The sequence below is a fragment of the Diceros bicornis genome, chromosome 14 (assembly GCF_020826845.1).
Source record: "Diceros bicornis minor isolate mBicDic1 chromosome 14, mDicBic1.mat.cur, whole genome shotgun sequence".
Classification (NCBI taxonomy): domain Eukaryota; kingdom Metazoa; phylum Chordata; class Mammalia; order Perissodactyla; family Rhinocerotidae; genus Diceros; species Diceros bicornis.
In genome coordinates, this window is record NC_080753.1 from 22,772,290 (window position 1) to 22,793,863 (window position 21,574).

The 21,574-nt window shown below is 40.2% G+C and overlaps 1 protein-coding gene across 2 annotated transcripts in view; it reads right to left on the minus strand.

Moving 5' to 3' along the window:
• Window positions 1-21,574, minus strand: part of BICRAL (BICRA like chromatin remodeling complex associated protein) — a 90,873-nt gene that overhangs the window by 23,408 nt on the left and 45,891 nt on the right. For both annotated transcript variants that reach the window (XM_058554360.1, XM_058554361.1), the window contains exons 3-6: window positions 8,813-8,858; window positions 8,331-8,379; window positions 8,174-8,242; window positions 3,024-4,703 (exon numbers count right to left, since the gene is read on the minus strand). In XM_058554360.1, coding sequence (XP_058410343.1) covers window positions 3,024-4,703; window positions 8,174-8,242; window positions 8,331-8,379; window positions 8,813-8,853 — 1,839 coding nt within the window. In that variant the 5' untranslated portion in view covers window positions 8,854-8,858. The remainder of the gene's footprint in view (window positions 1-3,023; window positions 4,704-8,173; window positions 8,243-8,330; window positions 8,380-8,812; window positions 8,859-21,574) is intronic.

The window sequence follows — 21,574 nt, forward strand, 5'->3', positions numbered from 1 at the left end:
AATACATGTAACTGCTCATTTGTGTGAAAACATAGGATAAACAAACTAGAAACTAACAAGATTGGTGACTATAGAGGAGGGGTGAGAACTGGCAGGAAAGGATGGAGGGGTGGGAGCAGGGGAAGGGGTGGGGAGGAGGGAGGCTGCTCCAGGTTCACTTTCTGCACAGCCCTGACTTTGGGGACCATGCTAATGGTTCACATGCTCAAAAGAAATTAAATAGATAAAATCAACAAGGATAGCGAGAAAAAAATCCTTAAATGAAATACAAACAGAAACAAAGAAGCAGAATTATACTTCAAACGAATAGCATAACCACACTGACGGAGGAAAAAAGAACTAACCCAAGAAATGTATTTTGACTATACACCTTTAGGCTAAAGACACAGACCCGTAAACCAATTATGAAGTCTAATTACTAGGTTTGTTTTTTACAGAGGTATGGATTAGCAATTCTGAACTTATTTTCTATGTATTCTAGGATTGAGCAAATAAGTAAATATATTGTGGAGTTGGCTTTCTCACTGTTAGAGAAGATAGTACAAATATGGAAAAGATGGAGTCTTGAATAATGAACCCTGTGGTCTTGGATTATGAACTCATGGTTTTTAGTATAGATTGATAGATACATAAATAGTTACACAAGTTGGGTATGTGTGAATAAATATAAGTTCCAGCTGAGACAAGCTCAGTAGCAATGAATATGTAGTGCTCAGATCTTGATTTCTAGATACTGCTCTCCACAAGAAGGAATAAGGCACCTTAAAGAAATGGTTGATTCCAGGGCAGGGGCAGGGAAAGTAAAAGATGAACATGGAACATCTTGTTTTGCCTGAAATTGAAGGAAGTGCTCAAAGAGTGATGGAAACAAGACAGAAGGACTAGCAGCCAATTTGGATGGGTGCCCACCGGCCATTAAATTAATTCGAACACCAAAATAAATGATTGTAACAATTTGTAACCCATTGAATAAAATAAGAATCTGAGTCTATACTGATATAAACAAACATATAAGTAAAAGGGGGAGAAGGAAAAGCTCTTCCTTAGAGTAGAATGCCAACAATTAATGTAGAACAAATGTGGAATTAGAAAATCTCTATTTGGTGACCATCGTAGTAATAGCCTATTCAGTAATTGATTTAGTCAGGAATTATCAATGGAAGCTTAAACTAGTGTGTGCAAGTTTGATGAGTAACTGGATATCTACATAGCCTCAAAGTATTTCCCAAAGAAACTTATTAAGATGTATCAGACACTGTCTTAAGCAGACACCATCTTAAGTGTTCAAAGTTAACATCACCAGTAATGAGACAAGTCCACATTGTGAGGACTTATCACTTCTGTGGCAATCCTACCACAAAACGTATGACCTGAATCTAATCATGAGGAAACATCAGAGAAACCCAAATTGAGCGACATTCTACAAAATAACTGGTTTGTACTCTTCACAAATATTGATGTCATGAAAGACAAAGAAAAATGGAGAAACTGTTCTAGATTTAAAGGCATGAGAACAAAATTAGACAGTGATCCTGGACCATAAAAACAAAACGAAATAATTTTTTTTCTCTTTTGCTGTAAGAGACATTATTGGGAAAATTGACTAAATCTGAATACGGTTGGCAGATTAGGTGATAATATCAGAATAACGCTGATTTCCTGATTTTGATGACTGCACTATGGTTATGTAGGGCTGTATCCCTGTTTTTAGAAAATGAACACTGAAGTCCAAAGTATTTAGGGGTCAAGAGATATCACGCGTGTAATTTACTCTCAAAATTGTGTGTGTGTGTGAGAGAGACAGACAGAGAGAGAGAAGGAGGGAGAGAGGGAGGTAGGGAGAGAAAGAAGGATAACCAAAAAGTGGTAAAAAGGTAACATTTGGGACACCTTGGTGAAGGGTATGTGAGAATTCTTTATGCTATTCTTGCAACTTTAACTTTTCTATAAGTCTGACATTATTTCAAAACACACAGACATACACAGATCTTTGATACCAAAAGTAATACCTTGAACATCATTGACCATAAATAATCTCTGTTTCCTTAGGATTCTTAGTAGAATTACTAAATCAAAGGTATACAGTTTTTAAAATATTGATGTATATGGTACAGAGAAGTTCTTAAATACTTCTAAATGTGGAGGAGAAAGGCAGTGGAAATGGAGGACTAAGAAGGGTAGACCATGGGGTAAAAGCCAGTATGAAGCTGGAACTATGGAGTGTGCTCAGAATGAGTGAGAACCAAAAGCTGGAGGAGTTCAAGGATCGGCAGATGGGGGTGAGGGTTAAAGCTGATGACATTTGAGATGCCTTTCAGAAACACAATCCTTACACGGTTTTACCCATTGCCCAAGTCATTTACCTGCACCGCGGCATGGTAAGAGCAGGTGCAGGTACTTGGTCAAATGACAGTGCCCTGGATCCCTCCTTCTATATGTCTCCCTCTGGGGCAGGCCAGTCACCCACTGTTGAGTCACACTGAGTCCCTGAGCCTTTCCGGTTGGCACCCAAGAAGCAGCCACGACTTCACCCAGTCCATAGTCACATGACCTAGTGGTTTGCTATATGATGTAATAATCTAAAATAATTTTAGATTGCCCATAATACATTCCATTAATATTGGTTCTTACTGAGTATTTGCTATTTGCCAGGGACTACGCTAAGTGCTTTATGTGGATTGTCTCATTTAAGTCTGCCAATAACTCCATGGGATGGTAGGATTATTACATCCTTTTCACTGATGAGGAAAATTAAGTCTAGAGAGGTAAGTTAAGGTAAGACTTGTCCATGTCATAAAACTTATATTCACATCCGTAAGTCTGACTCTAGAGTCTCCACTCTAAACCACAATGCTATGCTGGATAAAACATTTAATTAAGAAGAAAAAAGGCAACCAATCATAAGTTGAAAATTTTAAGTTAATAAATTGGGAGCCTAGGATGAAAATTATATTCTATTAAATACACATTCCATCTTTCCATTCTGTAATCATCCAAACATTCATTTGATAAAGGGAACATACCTGACAGAAGAATTGTTGCTGGGTTCCTGCTCCAGGTGTGTTACTGAAGGTGCTGGTAGATTTGGAAGAAGAAACTGGAAGACGATGAGACACACTGACCGGTACTGGAGTCCTGTTTGGCTGGGTCAGCTGATCCCCCGTAAAGTTTGATCCTGATGCCCCCGACTGAACCGCAGACCCCAGACTAGGATGGGCAGTGCTGGTTGAGCTGACGACAGGGAAACGACTAGGTCCTGCCATGCTTGTCACTGAGGGCATGGTGGTGAAGCCAGGTCTTCCTTGGGAGACGCTGCTCTGCCCAGGTGACAGGTGTAATACAGTTGGTGACGCCTGCTGCAAGGGCATCTGTCCACCAACAATCTGAGGAGAGGCATGATTGACTATTACCGGACTTCCAGAGGCGGCAAATGTCTGCCCAGACACTAACTGGACGGCCGTATTCTGGTTGTTTAGCATCTGTCCAGAATACGGTTGGTTGGTCCTGAGCATGTTGGAAGAGTTTCTGTTCAACATGACATGCTCTGAGGCCACCTGGCCAGAAATGAGCTGAGAGGGTTGAGTCGGAAGAAGTTGCCCATTTATGGTCTGGACGTGGTGTACCGAGTTGGAACTGACAGAAAGGCTTGTAGGTATGAGGAACTGACTTTGGGGTGTGTGAGGCTGGCCCATGGGAGAATGAATAACGATACTACCCCCAGCGCTGCTCACTGCCTGTGAGGTGACTGGTTTTCTTGTGTTCTGTTGGTTTACAATGTTCACTGACATGTGCGGACCAACTACTGAGCCCTGGGGTGAGCTTGCGGAGGCAAAAGAGATCCCTTGTTGAACATGGTGCTGCTGTATTCCCAAATTGTTCACATTGTATGTATTTTGCTGACCCATCTGGATAGGCTTTGGCTGGATATTAATTGGGACTTTATTTGAATTTGGTGCAAGACCCCTTTGTATGATGATGTTATGCACAGGTAAAGATGTTTGAAAATTTGTGCTGTTAAATGGAACGGTAACAGGCTGTGCTACTGGACTGGAACTGGAGTTCCCAAACAAGGAGTTGCCATTAGGAGTCTGTCTATGAACTAGAAGCCCTCCACTCACATTGGATGGAGCTTGCTGCCCGCTGCCCTTTAATATGATTTGAGATCCATCTAGGTTATTAATCGTCATCATGGAAGGCTGATTACCAAATGACCCAATTAGTTGTATTTGACCAGAACCACTAATCTGACTGCTATTAGACAAATGCTGGCTGGGAACACTGATCCCCACATGTTGCATAAAACCATGTTGTACACCCACTGTATTGCTTGCAAACGATGCTCCAACAGGCACGTGAGTCACCCCTATAGGCTGCAGCGCCTGACCTGAGTAATTAGAAACATTAGAAGCCTGAGTAAAGGATGCTGATGAAGAAGGATGAAGCTGAGCTTGTGCAAACTGCTGGCTTGAACCTATACTGGCATCCAAATATGCCTCTTCTGCCAATGTCTGTTCAGTGATATTGGCCTCCTGCAAGGATTTCTGAAGAATGTCAAAAGGTTGGTCCTCACTGAGATCAGGAAGAGGAGAAGACTCAAGTTCATCTTCAAGAAACTGAAGGCTACTTGAAAGGGGCAGTCCATCACTGGGTCCTTCTCCAAGCTGGTTGCTTACAGCTTTGAGGGATGACTTAGGGTCAGCATTCTGAAAAAATAAGCAATATGTTACATGGCATATCCAACCATTGAAAGAGATTCTGCTCACCTTTTTCTTTTTTTTTTTTCCTGAGGAAGATTCATCCTAAGCTAACATCTGTTGCCAATCTTCCTCTTTTTTTGCTTGAGGAAGATTAGCCCTGAGCTAACATCTGTGCCAATCTTCCTCTATTTTGTATGTGGGATGCCATAGCATGGCTAATGAGTGGTCTAGGTCTGTGCCCGGGATCTGAACCCACGAACCTGGGCTGCCGAAGTGGAGTGCACCACGGGGCCAGCCGGCCTCACCTTATTCTAATATTTTATTTCCTTAGTAATGATATTTAACATTATTTTTGTAAGTATAAGCATTCAGTGTTCTGGTAAATTATTTTATAGAAAAATAGATATATAACAGGAACGTACTGACAACTACCTGGAGTTTAGCTTCATTTTTTGAGATATTGGCACAGATTTTATTTCTCAGGATCGCTCCCAGTCCAAGGCTCGAGTGGGACTCAGCTGAGGGCTGAGGGTGCGTGTGTACCCAGGGGACAGCCATGTCCAGTCCCTCGTTGCACTGGAATTTAAATGAGTGTGGGGAGTTCTGGGTGTTGTTCTACTAGAGGCCCAGAAGGTCTCCCAGATTCAGCCCTGTCCTTCAAGGTTTTTCCTGACTCCCCTAGTTCTAACCCCCCCACCCCAGGCAAGACCAGTCCAGATAAAAACAAACTTCCCACATAAAATGAGTGAATGGTCACTTGATTTCTTAGAAGTAATCTGCTTACTATGATGCTTTAAAAACTACTTCTTGTCCTACTCAAAAATAAAAGTCCATCAATTTACTTATCAAGTACCCACTTGTGTGTTAGTTTTTGTCCTTAAGGAGTCCTTAAGGAATAGGCATTCCAACTAGAGAAAACAACATGGGCATATAAGGGGAATCGAACACAGTCACTGATAAATAAGATACACTCCACTGGCCAGCAGTTTGTCAGGGGACATGTCAAATTATAAAAGAAAAGATATAGAATCCACAGCCACTGAAAATACGGTGAAAACAATGCGAATGTACTTAATACTATTGAACTGTACATTTAAAATGGTTAAGATGGTAAATTTTATGTTAGATGTATTTTAACACAATTTAAAAATTTGTTAAAAGGTGAAGAAAAAAATTAAAAAACAGATCATTCAAGAAGGTATTCCAACTCGCAGAACTGTAGAGATTCTCAGCCCTAGACTAATCAGGTGTCGGGGACTAGATGATGGGAAGAACTGGGCACAAAAGCCAAGACTAGTTCATTTGACCCCCAATCAATCACTGGTTGAAACGGGATAAATGCGGTTGGACTGGAAGAGCCATCTGAAAGGAGACAGGGAAAGCAACTGAAAGCAAGGAGGATATTTTTCTGCAGAGAAATATCAAGGCAACAATGGATATCTCCTGAGGGGTGATACATAGTTTAAATGTTTTTACAATGCACAAATTAACAGACCATAGGTTTAAACACCCATATTTTTCAGAGCAATTAAAATATTTTTATATTTTAAAATATTTAAATATAAGATATTTAAATATTTCTATATTTAAAATATTTAAAAAATATTTCTATACCTGACACGATGCAATAGAAGTTCCCAATAAATACATACTGAATGAAGCAGCCTGAAAAGTTAGAATTAATACTCACGTGGAAGGGGGAGAGTTGGTAAATAAAAATCACTAATTTTGAGGGACTTTATGGGCTTAATGGCATCACATGTAGTTATTACTCGTTCAGAATGAAATTCAGAGATGCTGCTAATGGACAAGCCTTACAGGAAATCAGTGTTGTGACTGTAAAGCCATCTCTTGCGTGCAGAGGTGTCTGGTGTCATATGATCTGATATACCTCACACACACTCAAATACTTGAAAGAAGTGTGCATTCCCAAGGACTTTCTTTTTTTTTTTGGTGAGGAAGATTGGCTCTGAGCTAATATCTGTTGCCAATCTTCCTCTTTTTGCTGAGGAAGACTGGCTCAGAGCTAGCATCTGTGCCCATCTTCCTCTATTTTGTATAAGGGACTCTGCCACAGCATGGCTTGATGAGCAGTGCATTGGTCCGTGTCTGGGATTTGAACCTGCGAACCCCAGGCTGCCAAAGAGGACCGCGCGAACTTAACCACTACGCCACCAGGCGGGCCCCTCTCAAGGACTTTCTGAGTACTGTTCCATTTTATAGATGAAGAAAATAAAGGCGCTGATGATGATGATAAGTTAACACCTACTGAGCACTGTACCAAGTGACTTCCATGAACCAGTCAATTAATCTTCAGCACCCTATGAGATAGTTCTACTATTCTCCTGGTTTCATAAATAAGGGAAGTGAACCTCACAGAGATTTACTGGTACATCCAAGGTTACCTAGCTAGTAAGTGGCAGAGTAAGGATTCAAACTTGGGCAGTCTGACTCTGGACTATTATCCATGGTAGAACAAGGCAGTTGAGAAGATGAGAAGAACATAGGTTTAAACATAGTCATCTGGATATAGTCTCCAGGCAGGACTTCCCTATCCCCAGGTCAGGTTTCTTCTCTAGATGCTCCTAGAGCTTAAAAATATGGGCTCCAGAACCTGGTGGAAACCTCTCTGTGCTTTAGTTTCTTCATCTATAAAGTACAGATAATAACAGAATCTACTTCACAGAGTTATTGTGAGGATTAATGAGGTTAATTATGTTAAACTCTTAGTGCTAAGAACATTAAATGCTCGATAACTTTCAGTTATTATTATCTTTTTTTCTCGTTTAAGATGAAAATGCTCAGCAAGTAACTACAATTAAGAATAATCTCTTTGGGGGCTGGCCCCGTGGCTTAGCGGTTAGGGGTGCGCGCTCCGCCACTGGCGGCCCAGGTTCAGATCCTGGGCGCGCACCGACGCACCGCTTGTCTGGCCATGCTGAGGCCGCGTCCCACATACAGCAACTAGAAGGATGTGCAACTATGACATACAACTATCTACTGGGGCTTTGGGAAGAAAAAGGGAAAAAAAGGAGGAGGATTGGCAATAGATGTTAGCTTAGCACCGGTCTTCCTCAGTAAAAAGAGGAGGATTGGCATGGATGTTAGCTCAGGGCTGATCTTCCTCAGAAAAAAAAAAAAAAAGATCTTAAAAAAAAAGAATAATCTCTTTAAAGCTACGTAACAAGATTCAAAACATTCTAATATGACTTTCTTAGGTTATAACATTTCTGAGTCATTTTAGAAAGAAAGTTGAAAGCTTAGGAAAATGGCAACGTAAATCTCATAGAGCTTGTCTTAATTGACTAAGTTGAAAGTAGAAAATGTCAACATAATTCAACAGACTTTCCTTCTGTGTCAACTACAAAAGACAAGACAATGATTCTTATCATGATACGAAGGCAATTAAAGCCTCTGCTCACAGGCATCAACGAGACACAAACACTTGAACATTGTACCCAGTTTCCAATACTCACACTAGAGTTGGCGAAAATTGAATTTGAATTGGCTGCAGAGTATCCTGCATTAGTCAAGTCATCATTGCTCTGCAAAGGGACAAATTCAATAAAGTGATTACTTCAACTGTAGAGAAGAAACAAAATTTCTATCTGTTATGTTCCAAGTATTACTTACAGATTTATTACTAGGTCCATGTAGAAAATAGTTCAATGCTTGTGGGTCTCTAGAAAACAACAAAAAAGGGGAAAACAACAAATAAATACATTACCTATATTTAGGATTCATTTTTACTAGGGTAAAAAGAAAATGACATATTAGCCTGAGTAAAATTCTCTCCCTATTTTAAAACAATTATATTAGTAGTTTTTGTTTTATTCTTTATTTATTTGATGTTGTTCCATTTCCTATTATCACTAATTTCTGGCTCCCTGGATTTTTTTAGAAAATAAATTTAATGAAGGATTAATAAAGGATTACCTAATTATGACCCCTATCATATCCAAGTCTCTTGTCTCTTTATTTGCTAATCCACACAATATTTATGATAATTAATTTTTATTTTAAAAACTCAACAGTTTTAACATGCTTATTATGTTGTTTTAGTACAGCTAACCTCACACATTGGATTTACCCCGATTTTGGACCTAGCGTCTTACCCAATAAGATCAAGGAGACACGAGTCATCATCATCATCCATGACAACTATAAAGAAAAGGGAGAAGAAAGCACCATTTCAGCAAAGCAGATTAAAGCCAGCAGCATCAATGCGACATAAAAATATACTATATACTTTCCTAGATAAATAACTGTGTAATTCATGTGAGTTTTGCCTATAATTGCTTATTACTAATGGGATTTAAAAATTTTTGTGGTCATTCAAGAGATTTAAGTATTCAATTTAAATTGTTTTTACTGAACACAAATCCTTAACTTACAAGTCAAAAAGGAATCTAGACAAATCAAAGATAGTTGGCAGCAGCCCCTCACACGCAGATTCCCCAAAGGGACTATAAACCATGAACAGTAACTTCCTCACAATGTATCATGAACAAGGGGAGAAACAATATTTTTGTTTTAGAAAAAAATCTCATGGATACAAAGGTCTTTGAATTTTGTGACTGAATGTTTCCAAACACGGTGAGCAATCTGGATTTCTCGCCATATTTTGGCCAACTTTAGGAAAACAGAAAAGCTGGTTCTCCCTACTTTTTGAGACAGAAGAGGCACCATTGCCCCAGGCAGTCCTGCTCTAGGCTTTGCCCCACAGGTCCCAGGTTCTTCCTTCGGCAGCAGCACTGCCAACTGTTCAATTCTAAACAATCTACATCCCAACACTAGAATGTTTAAAGTAGAAAATCTCAACCAAAAATTCACCCCAGCTCTGAGCCCAAAGCTCCCCCTCTCCCCAGCCATCGACAGCATCAGGCTCAGCCAGCAAGATTACTGTGCTCTGGCTGTAACAATAACAACTGTACAAATTCCAAGAGCAGTTCTCCCCCGTTCTCCTCCCTCCCCCGAGATCCGGTAAACTTACACTAGTGATCCGACACCTGGCAACACTGCTTCGCACCCATTTTGAGCCATGCGTGGAATAATTTACATCACGGAATGCCAGGGCCAAGAGTTCTGGAGCAGTTGGAAAGGGCAGTTGTGAACGGCAGTTGGACGGAAGAATGAAATCCTGAAGAGATGCCCAGAAGAGGGACACGCCCGATGGAGGCAGAAGGGATCATTTCTACTAAATGTTTTTTTTCCCTTAAAACTGCCATCCCCTCTCCAGTTCCCCCAAACTTCCCATCCTACCGGTCACAAGGCCAAACAAATATAAAACTGACTCCTGCCACATCCTCGGGAAGGGTCTGGAGGGGGTAAGTATCCCCCGATGTGGGACCTTCCAGTTGGCGGGTGAGTTTGTTCAGTTGCTGAATGATCTGGTGATTATAATCCATTTGAGTGGAACTTCAGTGGAGAGGAGAGATGATGGGTGAGTCAGGAGGAGAAAGAGTGGGAAAAGCTTTTCAAATGGTAAAGTCCATGGCTACAACTGTGAGAGGGGCGGCTGGCTAAGTGAAGTCTGCTTTCAGGATCAGATGTGGAGTTACTCAGGGCATGCCAGCAGGGCTGTACTAATACAACATGGCTTCTGAGGAGTGAAAATGGCACAGGAAGGAAAAACAGGAAAACTATGATTAAATAGATGTATAGAAATCTGTGTGAAGGGCTTCCCTGCAATCCTGGTATTTAATATGGTGCATGGCATTAGCTATAGCTCATTACTATACATGGGCTTGTCTCACAGACATCACAATCACATGGAATTAAGCAATTAGGACGTGTAAATAAGCTTATAAAGTGGATATTATTGCTTTACTTCAACACGACCATTTAAATGGAGTTCCACTGTATCCTTTGTAAATTTATTTTTTAAAGTGTCTAATAGTCTCCGGAACAAACTGATTAATAAAAATGTAAGTGAAAAATAGTCTACATCAAAAAAAATTAAAAAACAAAAACATTTTCACAACTATCCCAGCTCCCATAATTGCCTTCACCTATACCTAGCTCCTGCAGTGCACGAGATGGCCAAGGGTTAACCAACAAACAGAGAAAGGAAGTCGGCACCAGTCACTCCACCGAGGGGTCACTGCCACTGGGACTTTCAAGCACAGAGAACATTTGCTACCCCAAAGTTCAAAGTGACAAGCTACTCCGTGAGTAGCCCACATAAAAGAACGATTTTATGATATTGGATGAAATTAAACGCCATTGTGCATCCTCCCTTACCAAACCACATGGGCTGCTCAAGCCCTTGACTTGACAGCACGCTCCTTGGGGATATCCGCCCTAGTCAGTGGTGTCAGTCCTACCAGACAGGCCTCTTCCTCTAGCTCCCCTTGGGTAGAACTCTGCAAGCCTTTATAGTCAGCGGTACCCCAAGAATTCTACTTTTTAAAGGGCCACACTCTTTTCTGACTTTAATCTGTTTCAAATTAAAATATACACTCTATGTAGCGCCAAATATAGTCATAATACAGCCCGATCCAGTAGTTCCTTTCCGCAGGAGGACAGATGGCCCACCAAAGTAAATTTACCAAAGTAAAGTTGTAGAAATTGACTACGATTCTAAAGTGGGAAGAAAACCTGAGGATCAGAAACTAATGACTCAAAAGTGAAGAATTTAGTTTTCTTTGGAAAAGTTCTCCCTTTGCTTCTGGACTCTTATTGAGGCTCTTTTCTCATTAAAGTAACAACCTTGGAATCACTAGATGGGCCTCTGGCCACAGGTGAAGTTTACAAGGCCGTGTGAGATGAGTCCCCCCTCTAAGGGAAAGTCCCTAGATCAGTGGTTAAAAACTACTTCTTGGCCCAATACACTTGAGCAAGACCCAGTCCCCTCAGTAATAGCAGCTTATGATGGCAGGATCTGTTATGGAGGGAAGGGGACTGTAGTTCTTACGGAATCCTGATAGGAACCCCAAGAGTTCAGAAATCACAGCCCCAGACACCTGACCACCACTCTCAAAAAAATTAAACCTAATATTTAAAATTGTCCTTAATTGAGTCAACCAACACTTTGAATAATAACTTTTAATCAAGAGGACACTGTAAAAGTGACATTTCAAATCAGTGGGGAAAAGATGTTAGCCATATAGAGAAAAGACAGTGGATCCATACCTCACATCTTAGACAAAAATAAATTCTAGAAGGATCTAAGAGTTAAATGGGGGTGGGAGGAGAAGAAAGAAGAACCTTAAAGGAGTAGAATAACACATGGGAGAAATTGTGTTTTATAATCTTGGAGTAGGAAGGTCTAAGTATGTCACAAAATACAGAAGAAAAGATTGACAAATTTGATGACATAAAAATTTTAAATTCTGCATGATAAAAGAAAAAAACATAAACAAAGTCAAACACTAAAAAACCCAAAAAAATAAGTGGGAAAAATACTTTCAATTCATATAGGGCTTTTTTCCCTAATACATAAAGAGCTCCTACAAATAAGAAAAAAAAGAAATCAGCTACCCTGCAGAAAATCAAATGGTATGAATAATCAGTTCATAAAAAAAGGAAAGACATGTAGCCCCTAAACACATAAAAACAGTCTACCTCACTTAGAATAAGAGAAATATAACTTAAAATTACCATGAGATACTATTACTTGTCAGATTGACAAAGATAGAAAAGTCTGGTTCAGGACTATGCTGGTCAGGAGCTTCCAGCCCTCGGTAGTGAGAGTATAAACTCATATCACCTCCAGACAGGGCAATTTAGCAACATCTTTCAAAATTTCAAGTGCACAAATCATTTTGCCTAACAGATATTTCCAGGTATTTGTCCTGCAGATATTCTTGCACATGTGTGAAATCATGTGTGTATAAGAATATCCAGTGCAGCATTATTGGTTTCAGCGAAAGACTGTAAACACCTAGATGTTATGGGTATGGGGTTTCTTTATGGGGTGATGAAAATGTTCTGGAATTAAACCACAGAATTGTACACTTTAAAAGGGTGAATTTTATGGTATGTAAATTATATCTCAAAATATTTTTTCAAACCCTAGATGTCCATAATGAGAGACTTGCTAAATCAATTATGGTTCACTCACACACTCAAATACTACACAGCCATTAAAAATGAGGTAGCTTTATACAAACTGACTTGGAAAGATACATGGTCAAAGAAAAAAGGTGCAGAACAGCGTGTACATTATATTCCCAAATGTGGAGGGGCAGAGAATATACACGTGTTTGTAAATGTTCAGACCCCAAAATGAAGCACACATAACCAGTAACACTAGCTGCTTCTGGGAGGGAAAGTGAGTGGCTGGAAACAGGGGAAGGTATACTCTTCACTTATAGGTCATTTTGTACCTTTTGAATGTTGTACTATATGTACGTTAAGGCCTATTTTAAAAAATAAATACAATTAATAAAACAACAGAGGGAAGGGGCCGGCCCGGTGGGGCAGTGGTTAAATTCTCGCATTCCACTTTGGTGGCTGGCCTGAGGTTCGCCGGTTCAGATCCTGTGCGCGGACCTACTCACCACTCATCACGCCATGCTGAGGCGGCATCCCACATAGAAGAATTAGAAGGACCTACAACTAGGATATACAACTACGTACTGGGCGCTTTGGGGAGAAAACAGAAAAAAAAAAGAGGAAGATTGGCAACAGATGTTAGCTCAGGGCCAATCTTCCTCAAAAAACAAAACAAAACAAAAAAACAAACAACAACAACAGAAACAAAGAGGGAAGAGGGGAGACCCTTGAAACACAAGAACCTTAAGTCAGGCTCACTCTAGGTAAGCATACCAGATATCAAATACTCAGAAAATTTTAAAACAGCCTAGTGGCCTCAATAAGCATCTACATTAGCTATCTTAAAATAAATATCTTAAAGACACTTCATTTGTTTTTTTTTAATTTTATTTATTTATTTATTTTTCTCCCAAAGCCCCAGTAGATAGTTGTATGTCATAGCTGCACATCCTTCTAGTTGTTGTGTGTGGGACGCGACCTCAGCATGGCCAGAGAAGTGGTGCGTTGGTGCACGCCCGGGATCCCAACCCGGGCCCCCAGCAGCGGAGCACGTGCACTTAACCGCTAAGCCACGGGGCCGGCCCATTAAAGACACTTTGATTTTCACTAAGATCACACAAAGAGTTCAAGGCAGAGATATGAAGGAAGATGACAGGCTATTTAAAATTTTTTTCACATGGGAAAAAAATTTAAGCTCTCATATCAAGAAATGCATTGCTTTCAAGAACAGATATTTTACCTAAGCAAATCAATTTTACCTATTTAAGATATTCTAAGCTAGTGGCAGTAGAAGAGAACTTTTAAAGTCATAACACAGGATTTCAAATACTTTACAAATTGAAATTCGGCATGTGATTGCTTTAACACATGTTTTTGTTCTCTGTTCTTTTTCTTCTTCCTAAAACACAACATAGGGAAAATGATGACTAATAAGCCAAAATTTTAAAAGACCACTAAGAGTCAATATAATAGGCTCTCTTAACCAACATATGAAAAATTACTGACATTTGCTTTATTTGTATTAATCTGGTATAGTATCAGGACATGCCATAATTTCCGAATCATTTACAAATTCACCTCCAAAATGTGCTGAAGCGAACAGAGGAATCATTGAGAAACTGAAGATATAATGAGCTGCAGTCACTTTTATTTTTACCCACATCATTTACCATTCCCAGGGCTGTTCACTCCTTTGAGTAAATCCAGATTTTCTGCTGGTATCATTTTCCTTCTGAAGGATTTCCTGTAATATTTTTGTAGTACAGACCTGCTGGTGATGAATTCTTTCTGCTTTTGTATGTCTTTAAAAAGTGTTTATTTTGCCTTCATTAACTATTATTATTATTTTTTCTTCAGTGAGGAAGATTCGCTGAGCTAACATCCGTTGGCAATCTTCCTCTGTTTTTGCTTGAGGAAGATTAGCCCTGAGCTAATATCTGTGCCAATCTTCCTCTATTTTGTATGTTGGATGCCTCCACAGCATGGCTGATGAGTGGAGTATGTCTGCACTCAGGATCCAAACCCGCGAACCTGGGCCACGAAAGCAGAGTGTGTGCAACTTGAACCACTCAGCCATGGAGCCAGCCCCTATTTTGCCTTCATTTTTGAAATGTATTTTCACTGGGCATATAGTTCTAGATTGAGTTTTTCTTTTCTTTCAGTTCTTTAAAGATATTGCTCACTGTTTCTTGTTTGCATTATTTCCAAAGAGAGTCTGCTGTTGTTCTTATTTTTGTCCTTTTGTACATAATAGGTCTTTTTTTCCCTCTAGACGCTTTAAAAATTTTTCTCTTTCTCACTGGTTTTAAGCAAGTTGATTATGATACCCCGTGGCATAGTTTTCTTTATGCTTCTTGTGCTTGGGGTTCTTTAAACTTCTAGAATCTGTAGGCTTATAGTTTTCCTCCAATTTAGAAAAATTTCAGCCATTACTTCTTCATATATTTTGTGTTCCTACCTCTCCTTTGGGGATGACAATAACAAGTAGACAATTAGGCTGCTTCAAGTTGTCCCACAGCTCACTGATGCTCTATATATCTTTTAGTCTTCTCTGGCTTTCATTTAGGATAGCTTCTATTGCTATGTCTTCAAGCACACTAATCTTTTCTTCTGTAGTGTCTAATGTACTGTTAATCCCATTCAATATATTTTTATTTTCAAACATTGTAGTTTTATTTATTTATTTTTTTTCTGAGGAAGATCAGCCCTGAGCTAACATCCGTGCTAATCCTCCTCTTTTTTTTGCTGAGGAAGGCCGGCTCTGAGCTAACATCTATTGCCAATCCTCCTCCTTTTTTCCCCCCAAAGTCCCAGTAGATAGTTGTATGTCATAGTTGCACATCCTTCTAGTTGCTGTATGTGGGATGTGGCCTCAGCATGGCCGGAGAAGCGGTGCGTCGGTGCGTGCCTGGGATCCAAACCCGGGCTGCCAGTAGCGGAGCGTGCGCACTTAACCGCTAAGCCACAGGGCCGGCCCAGAAACATTGCAGTTTTAATCTCTAGAAGTTGGATCTTTGGTATATCTTCCATGTCTTTAATATGTTCAATCTTTCCTCTACCTTCTTAAACTTATGCAAAATAGTGATAACTTTTAATTTTTTGTGAGGAAGGCTGGCCATGAGCTAACATCGATTGCCAATCTTCCTCTTTTTGCTGAGGAAGATTGGCCCTGAGCTAAAATCTGTGCCCATCTTCCTCTATTTTGTATATGGGATGCCTCCACAGCATGGCTTGATGAGCGGTGTGTCAGTCCATGCTCGGGATCCGAACCTGTGAACCCTGGGCTGCCGAAGTGGACTGCGCGAACTTAATCACTATGCCACTGGGCTGGCCCCTCCCCCATAATAACTTTTTAATATCCTTCTCTACTAATTCTATCATTTGTATCATTTCTGGGTCTGTTTTTATTGATTGACTTTTTCCCTCCTCATTATGGGTGGTAGTTTTCTGCTTCTTTGCATGCCTGGTAATTTCTGATTGGATGCCAGACACCGTTAATTTTACATTATTGAGTACTGGATATTTTTGTATCCCTATAGATATTTTTGAGCTTTGTCTAGGACATAATGACTTGTAAACAGTTTGATTCTCTTGACGTTTGCTTTTAAGCTTTGTTAATAGTCTAGGGCTAATTTTGCCCTATACTGAGGCAATACCCTTTTCAGTACTTCACTTGATGTTCTATGAATTACAAGGATTTTTGCACTCTTGCAAGTGGGAACACAAACTATCCTCTGCCTTGTGTGAGATGCAAGTACTGTTTCCTCTAATTCTTTTGGGTGGTTCATTTCCAGGACTTGGGTAGTGTCCCCACGTGCATGTACTGATCAATTATAAGCTGAAGACTCAAGGGAGACACTCTGCACAACTCCAGAGTTTTCTCTTTGTGCAGCTCTCTCATTTCTGGTACTCTGCTCTATGAGCCTCAGCTACTTCTACCTCCCAGCTACATCAGCTCAACTCAGGAAGATTAGCAGACTCCATCAGGGCTCCCCTTCCCTGTGCTATGGCCTGGAAACTCTCCAGACAGTAAGCTGGGGCAATTACAGGGCTCACTTCATTTGTTTTCCATTTCTCAGGAGTCACTGTCTTATGCTGCCTGATATCCAATGTCTAAAAACCACTGTTTAATATATTTTACCTGATTTTTAACTTTTTACGCAGGAAGGTAAATTCAGTGCCTGTTACTCCATCTTGGCCTCATAGTCATTTTTACGGTTTTGAAAAAATCACTTTTGGAGGTAAGAACAGTTTATAGGAGTTTATTAGCATGAATTGTAGGATCAGAATATCCCAACAGAGGGAGGAAAGGAGAAAAGAAGAAAGAAAGGGAGGATAGTAAATTGTCTGCACAGGTTTCCAACGCCTCCTTTTGTTTTCCACCTTGAAGAATAGTTTAGGGAATGGGAAAAGCTGCTTCTTTCATTCCTATCTTTAATAAAGTTGTTCAGTGAGTGAAAAGAATATTCATTATTCATTTAACAAACATTTAGCACCTACTGTGTGCCAGGTACTGTGTTAATGCCTGGGAATATCAAATAACATAGTATGAGAGTGACATAAAATGTAATAAAAACTGTAAGTATCCTTAACACTTTTGTAGGACTGTAAAAGCAAGGCTGAAAAGTGAATTCTTGTGTTTAAGCAAACAATTTTCCAATGAGCGTCATGATCAAAAAGTTCTATCATAAAATAGCCATTTATCCAGGGCAAGTAACTTTATGTCAATTAGGATATAAAGTACTTTCATCTTATTCATTTTACTATATTGTAATCGTATGGGCTGTTACATTTAGTAATTGCAAGACTGTGAAACCTTCTGGCATAGTTCCTGATTTTAAGGAACTCTCGTTCAGAAGAGAGACATGCAACAATTCATTACAACACAATGTGAGAAGTGCCAGAGATTTTGGCAGGGGTTCTCAAACTTCTTCAGGTGAAGTCACTGGGCTTTTATTGTGAAATAATATGACATTTTGCCAGAAAAAAGCATGACTATATTTTCACAATTATACCCATTTGCAATAAAAGGAAGCTGTCACACTCAACACTGATTGGCTCTGAGTTTTTCAGTTATTATTCAGCCAAGAACGTCATTCATTTTGTCACCAGCTAGAGCCTTGTAGCAGCAAGGAAGAGAAGGTGGAAAAGACTAAGAAATATTATTAGGAGAAAAACTTAGGAATTAAAAAATTCCTCAAAGTCAGAAAAGACAACCATTAATGTAGGCAGTATAAGATCTTGGTTCAACTCATGAAATGCAGCATTTGAAGGTCGTTAAGCTTCGTTAATTCCTACCCGGAATGAGGTGGGGGAGAAATAAACCTAATATATTAAGCAATCCAGCTAGCTAAACAACATGCTATAACACGGGGAAAAGAACCTCAGGGGTCAGGGAGAAGTCTGGCAAGGCTTTAGAGGGGCTGGGGACACATGGGGGAGAACACTGAATATGGAAGTCAAAGGGCTCGTTTTGGATACTGACATTGACTAACTGTGATTACTGACAAAGCTCCAACCTCTCAGAGCCCATTTTCCCACCCCTAAATGAAGTCAATAGGCACATCAGTGATTTTTAAACTTTATTCCCTGGAGGCCTAGGATTCTCCAAGGTGTGTAGAAGCTGTCTTGGAGACCTAGCGGCTGGTGGTGGAGGCACTCTGACACGCCCACTTCTCCACTCAGCCGAATGGATTAACTCTTATTCAACTGGGGGAAAAAATTTGAAAAAATTTAACTTATCTAACTCCCAGAACTCAATGGTTTGTCATCTATTGCAAAGGAATAACCATCAATGGTGGTCAGTCTGAAAATGGAAACACAGGGATCCACAGAAATCAAGACATTCCTGATTGTTTTAGCAAGCAAGAGAATAGTGATAAATACAGGGCTCATAAAATTTCCTTAAGATAAACTCCAACACAGCGATAATGATCTTAAGTTTACTGACAATAGAACCATTAACAATACAGATCAGTGTTTCTCAAACTGGGGTCTGAGGAAATAATCTTGGATGGTCTGAGTTTTCAAGTGTGAGAAACATTAACAGATTCTAGAATAGTCCGGAATACACATACTGAAAGCTTCAGGGCTGATAAAAATTCTGCTAAACATGTTTGCCAAAGGCCTCTCAAAACCTTCAATGAGAATCTTCCGACAGAAGACCTGTGTACATGTTGTCTGACTGATTAAAGATGGTCCTGGGGCAAACATCCCCCGGCCTCTCTTCTTTATCCTTCTTCAATCTAAACTGCCAATTCTGTGCCAGGCTGGGTGAAGGGGCGGGTCCCAGGTCAAAATAAGGGAGGGCATTAGAAGAGACAGCTGGTTGAATGCCAAAAGTCGGCTGAATCAAGATACAGACCCGAAGTAGTTCAAGAGAGACCCAACTCTGAAAGGAACAAGGCCCCGTAGCATCAGAGGAAGCTCTTAATTGCTCATCCTCTCACACTGCCCAGCTAGGAGTGGGAAAGAGCTATGGGCATTAAGTTAAGGCTCCATTAGAGTGGACTAAAAGACTGACTTCAAATTTAAATGTTACCAATAGGGCCGGCCCCGTGGCTTAGCGGTTAAGTGCACGCACTCCGCTACTGGCGGCCGGGGTTCGGATCCCGGGCGCGCACCGACACACCGCTTCTCCGGCCATGCTGAGGCGGCGTCCCACATACAGCAACTAGAAGGCTGTGCAACTATGACATACAGCTATCTACCGGGGCTTTGGGGAAGAAAAAGGAGGAGGATTGGCAATAGATGTTAGCTCAGAGCCAGTCTTCCTTGGCAAAAAGAGGAGGATTAGCATGGATGTTAGCTCAGGGCTGATCTTCCTCCCCCCAAAAAAATAAAAATAAATGTTACCAATAGACTATCATCTAGAAACTAATAGTATAAGACAATATTACAGGGCTACCCTCAAAAGTAGGAATATTGTAATATTCATCTTCATATCCCCAGCAAAAAGCACATACATACACAGTATAATAAATATAGAATACATATCCAGGGTTTAAATAGGCAGCAGTTGTAGGGGCTGGCCCAGTGATGTAGTGGTTAAGTTCGTGTACTCCGCTTCAGCGGCCTGGGGTTCACAGCCTGGGGTTCACAGGTTTGGATCCTGGGTGCAGACCTACACATTGCTCATCAAGCCATGCTGTAGCAGCATCCCACATACAAAACAGAGGAAGGTTGGCAACAGATATTAGCTCAGGGCTAATCTTCCTCACCCCCAAAGAATAAGTAAATAAATATGGGACAGCTGCATTTTATGCAAAGATTGTGTTCCCAAAGACCTTGCATAATTAAAATCTCACATAATTCTAGGTTAATCCTGACAAAGAAATGTATAATTTCCTCGATTCCATCAGCATTGAAATTTTGCAATTCCTGATAAATTATAAATGTATTACATTTTGTTAAAATTTTCTAGATATAATAATGAAATTGGGGTTCTATTTTTAAAAAGAACTCATATCTTTCAGAGATCCATACTGAAATAGGTATGAATAAATAATATGATGTCTGAGATTTGCTTTAAAATAATATGGACTGGAGTTGGTTTTTGAAAACATGGGATTCTGTCTTTCTGCACCCCCCACCAGAAATTCTGATTCATCAGGAATCTGGGGTTACCACGGGGTTTTCTCTCTGATCCCCTGAGGTTGGTCACTCTTTTCCCCCATGTTATAGCATGCACCTGGGCAAATTTCAGGCAAACTGGGGAACCTGTCCCCAACTGGAGTCAGGTGGGACCTGCAAACAAGGGTTTCTGGTTGGCTCAGAGACACAAATTGAGGCTGCCAATTCTCCAAACTCAGGGAAGAGTCCAGTTCCTTGGTAATCTGACTAAAGGAAACGCTGCAGGTGAAATCTTACCTGGGGCTGCATCACCCTAGACCACCTTCAGTATCAGTCTCTTTCCACTCTTTCCCGTCAAATAATTCCTCTATTTCTTCCTTCCTCTCTTTACTATATTTACTCATATTTACATCGGAATGTCAGCTCCACGAGGGCAGAGGTTTGTGTCTGTTCATGGACGAAACTCAGCACCCAGCATAGCACTTGGCACATAACAGGAGCCCAGGGAATCTTTTTCCCCCCAGCTTTATTGAGATATAATTGACAAATAAAATTGCGGAAGTTTAGGTGTACAATATGATGATTTGAAAAATGTATATATTGTGAAATGTTTATCACAATAAGGTTAGTTACACCCATCACGTAACAAAGTTACAATTTTTTGTGTGTGTGTGGTGAGAACATTTCAGATTTACTCTCTTAACAAATGCAAGTATACAATACAGTATTGTTAACTACAGTCACCATGTTGTACATCAGATCCCCAAAACTTATTCATCTTAGAACTGAAAGTTTATACACTTTGACCAACCTCTCCCCATTTACCCCACCCCCCAGCCCCTGGCAACCATCAATCTACTTTCTGTTTCTACAAGTTCAGCTTTTTCAGATTCCACATATAAGTGAGATCATACAGTATTTCTCTTCCTCTGTCTGACTTATTTCACTTAGCATAACGCCCTCAAGTCCATCCATGTTGTTGCAAATAGCTGAATAATATTCCATTGTGTGTGTGTGTATGTGTATATATATATATATACACTACAATTTCTTTATCCATTCATCCATTAATGGACACTTAGGTTGTTTCCATGTCTTGGCTATTGTGAATAATGGGGGTGCAGATATCTCTTGGAGATAGTGATTTCATTTCCTTCAGATAGATATCTAGAAGTGGGATTGCTGGATCATATGGTAGCTCTATTTTTAATTTTTTGAGGAATTTCCATACCGTTTCCCATAGTGGCTGTAACAATTAACATTCCCACCAACAGTGTACAAGGGTTCCCCATTGTCTGCATCCTCGC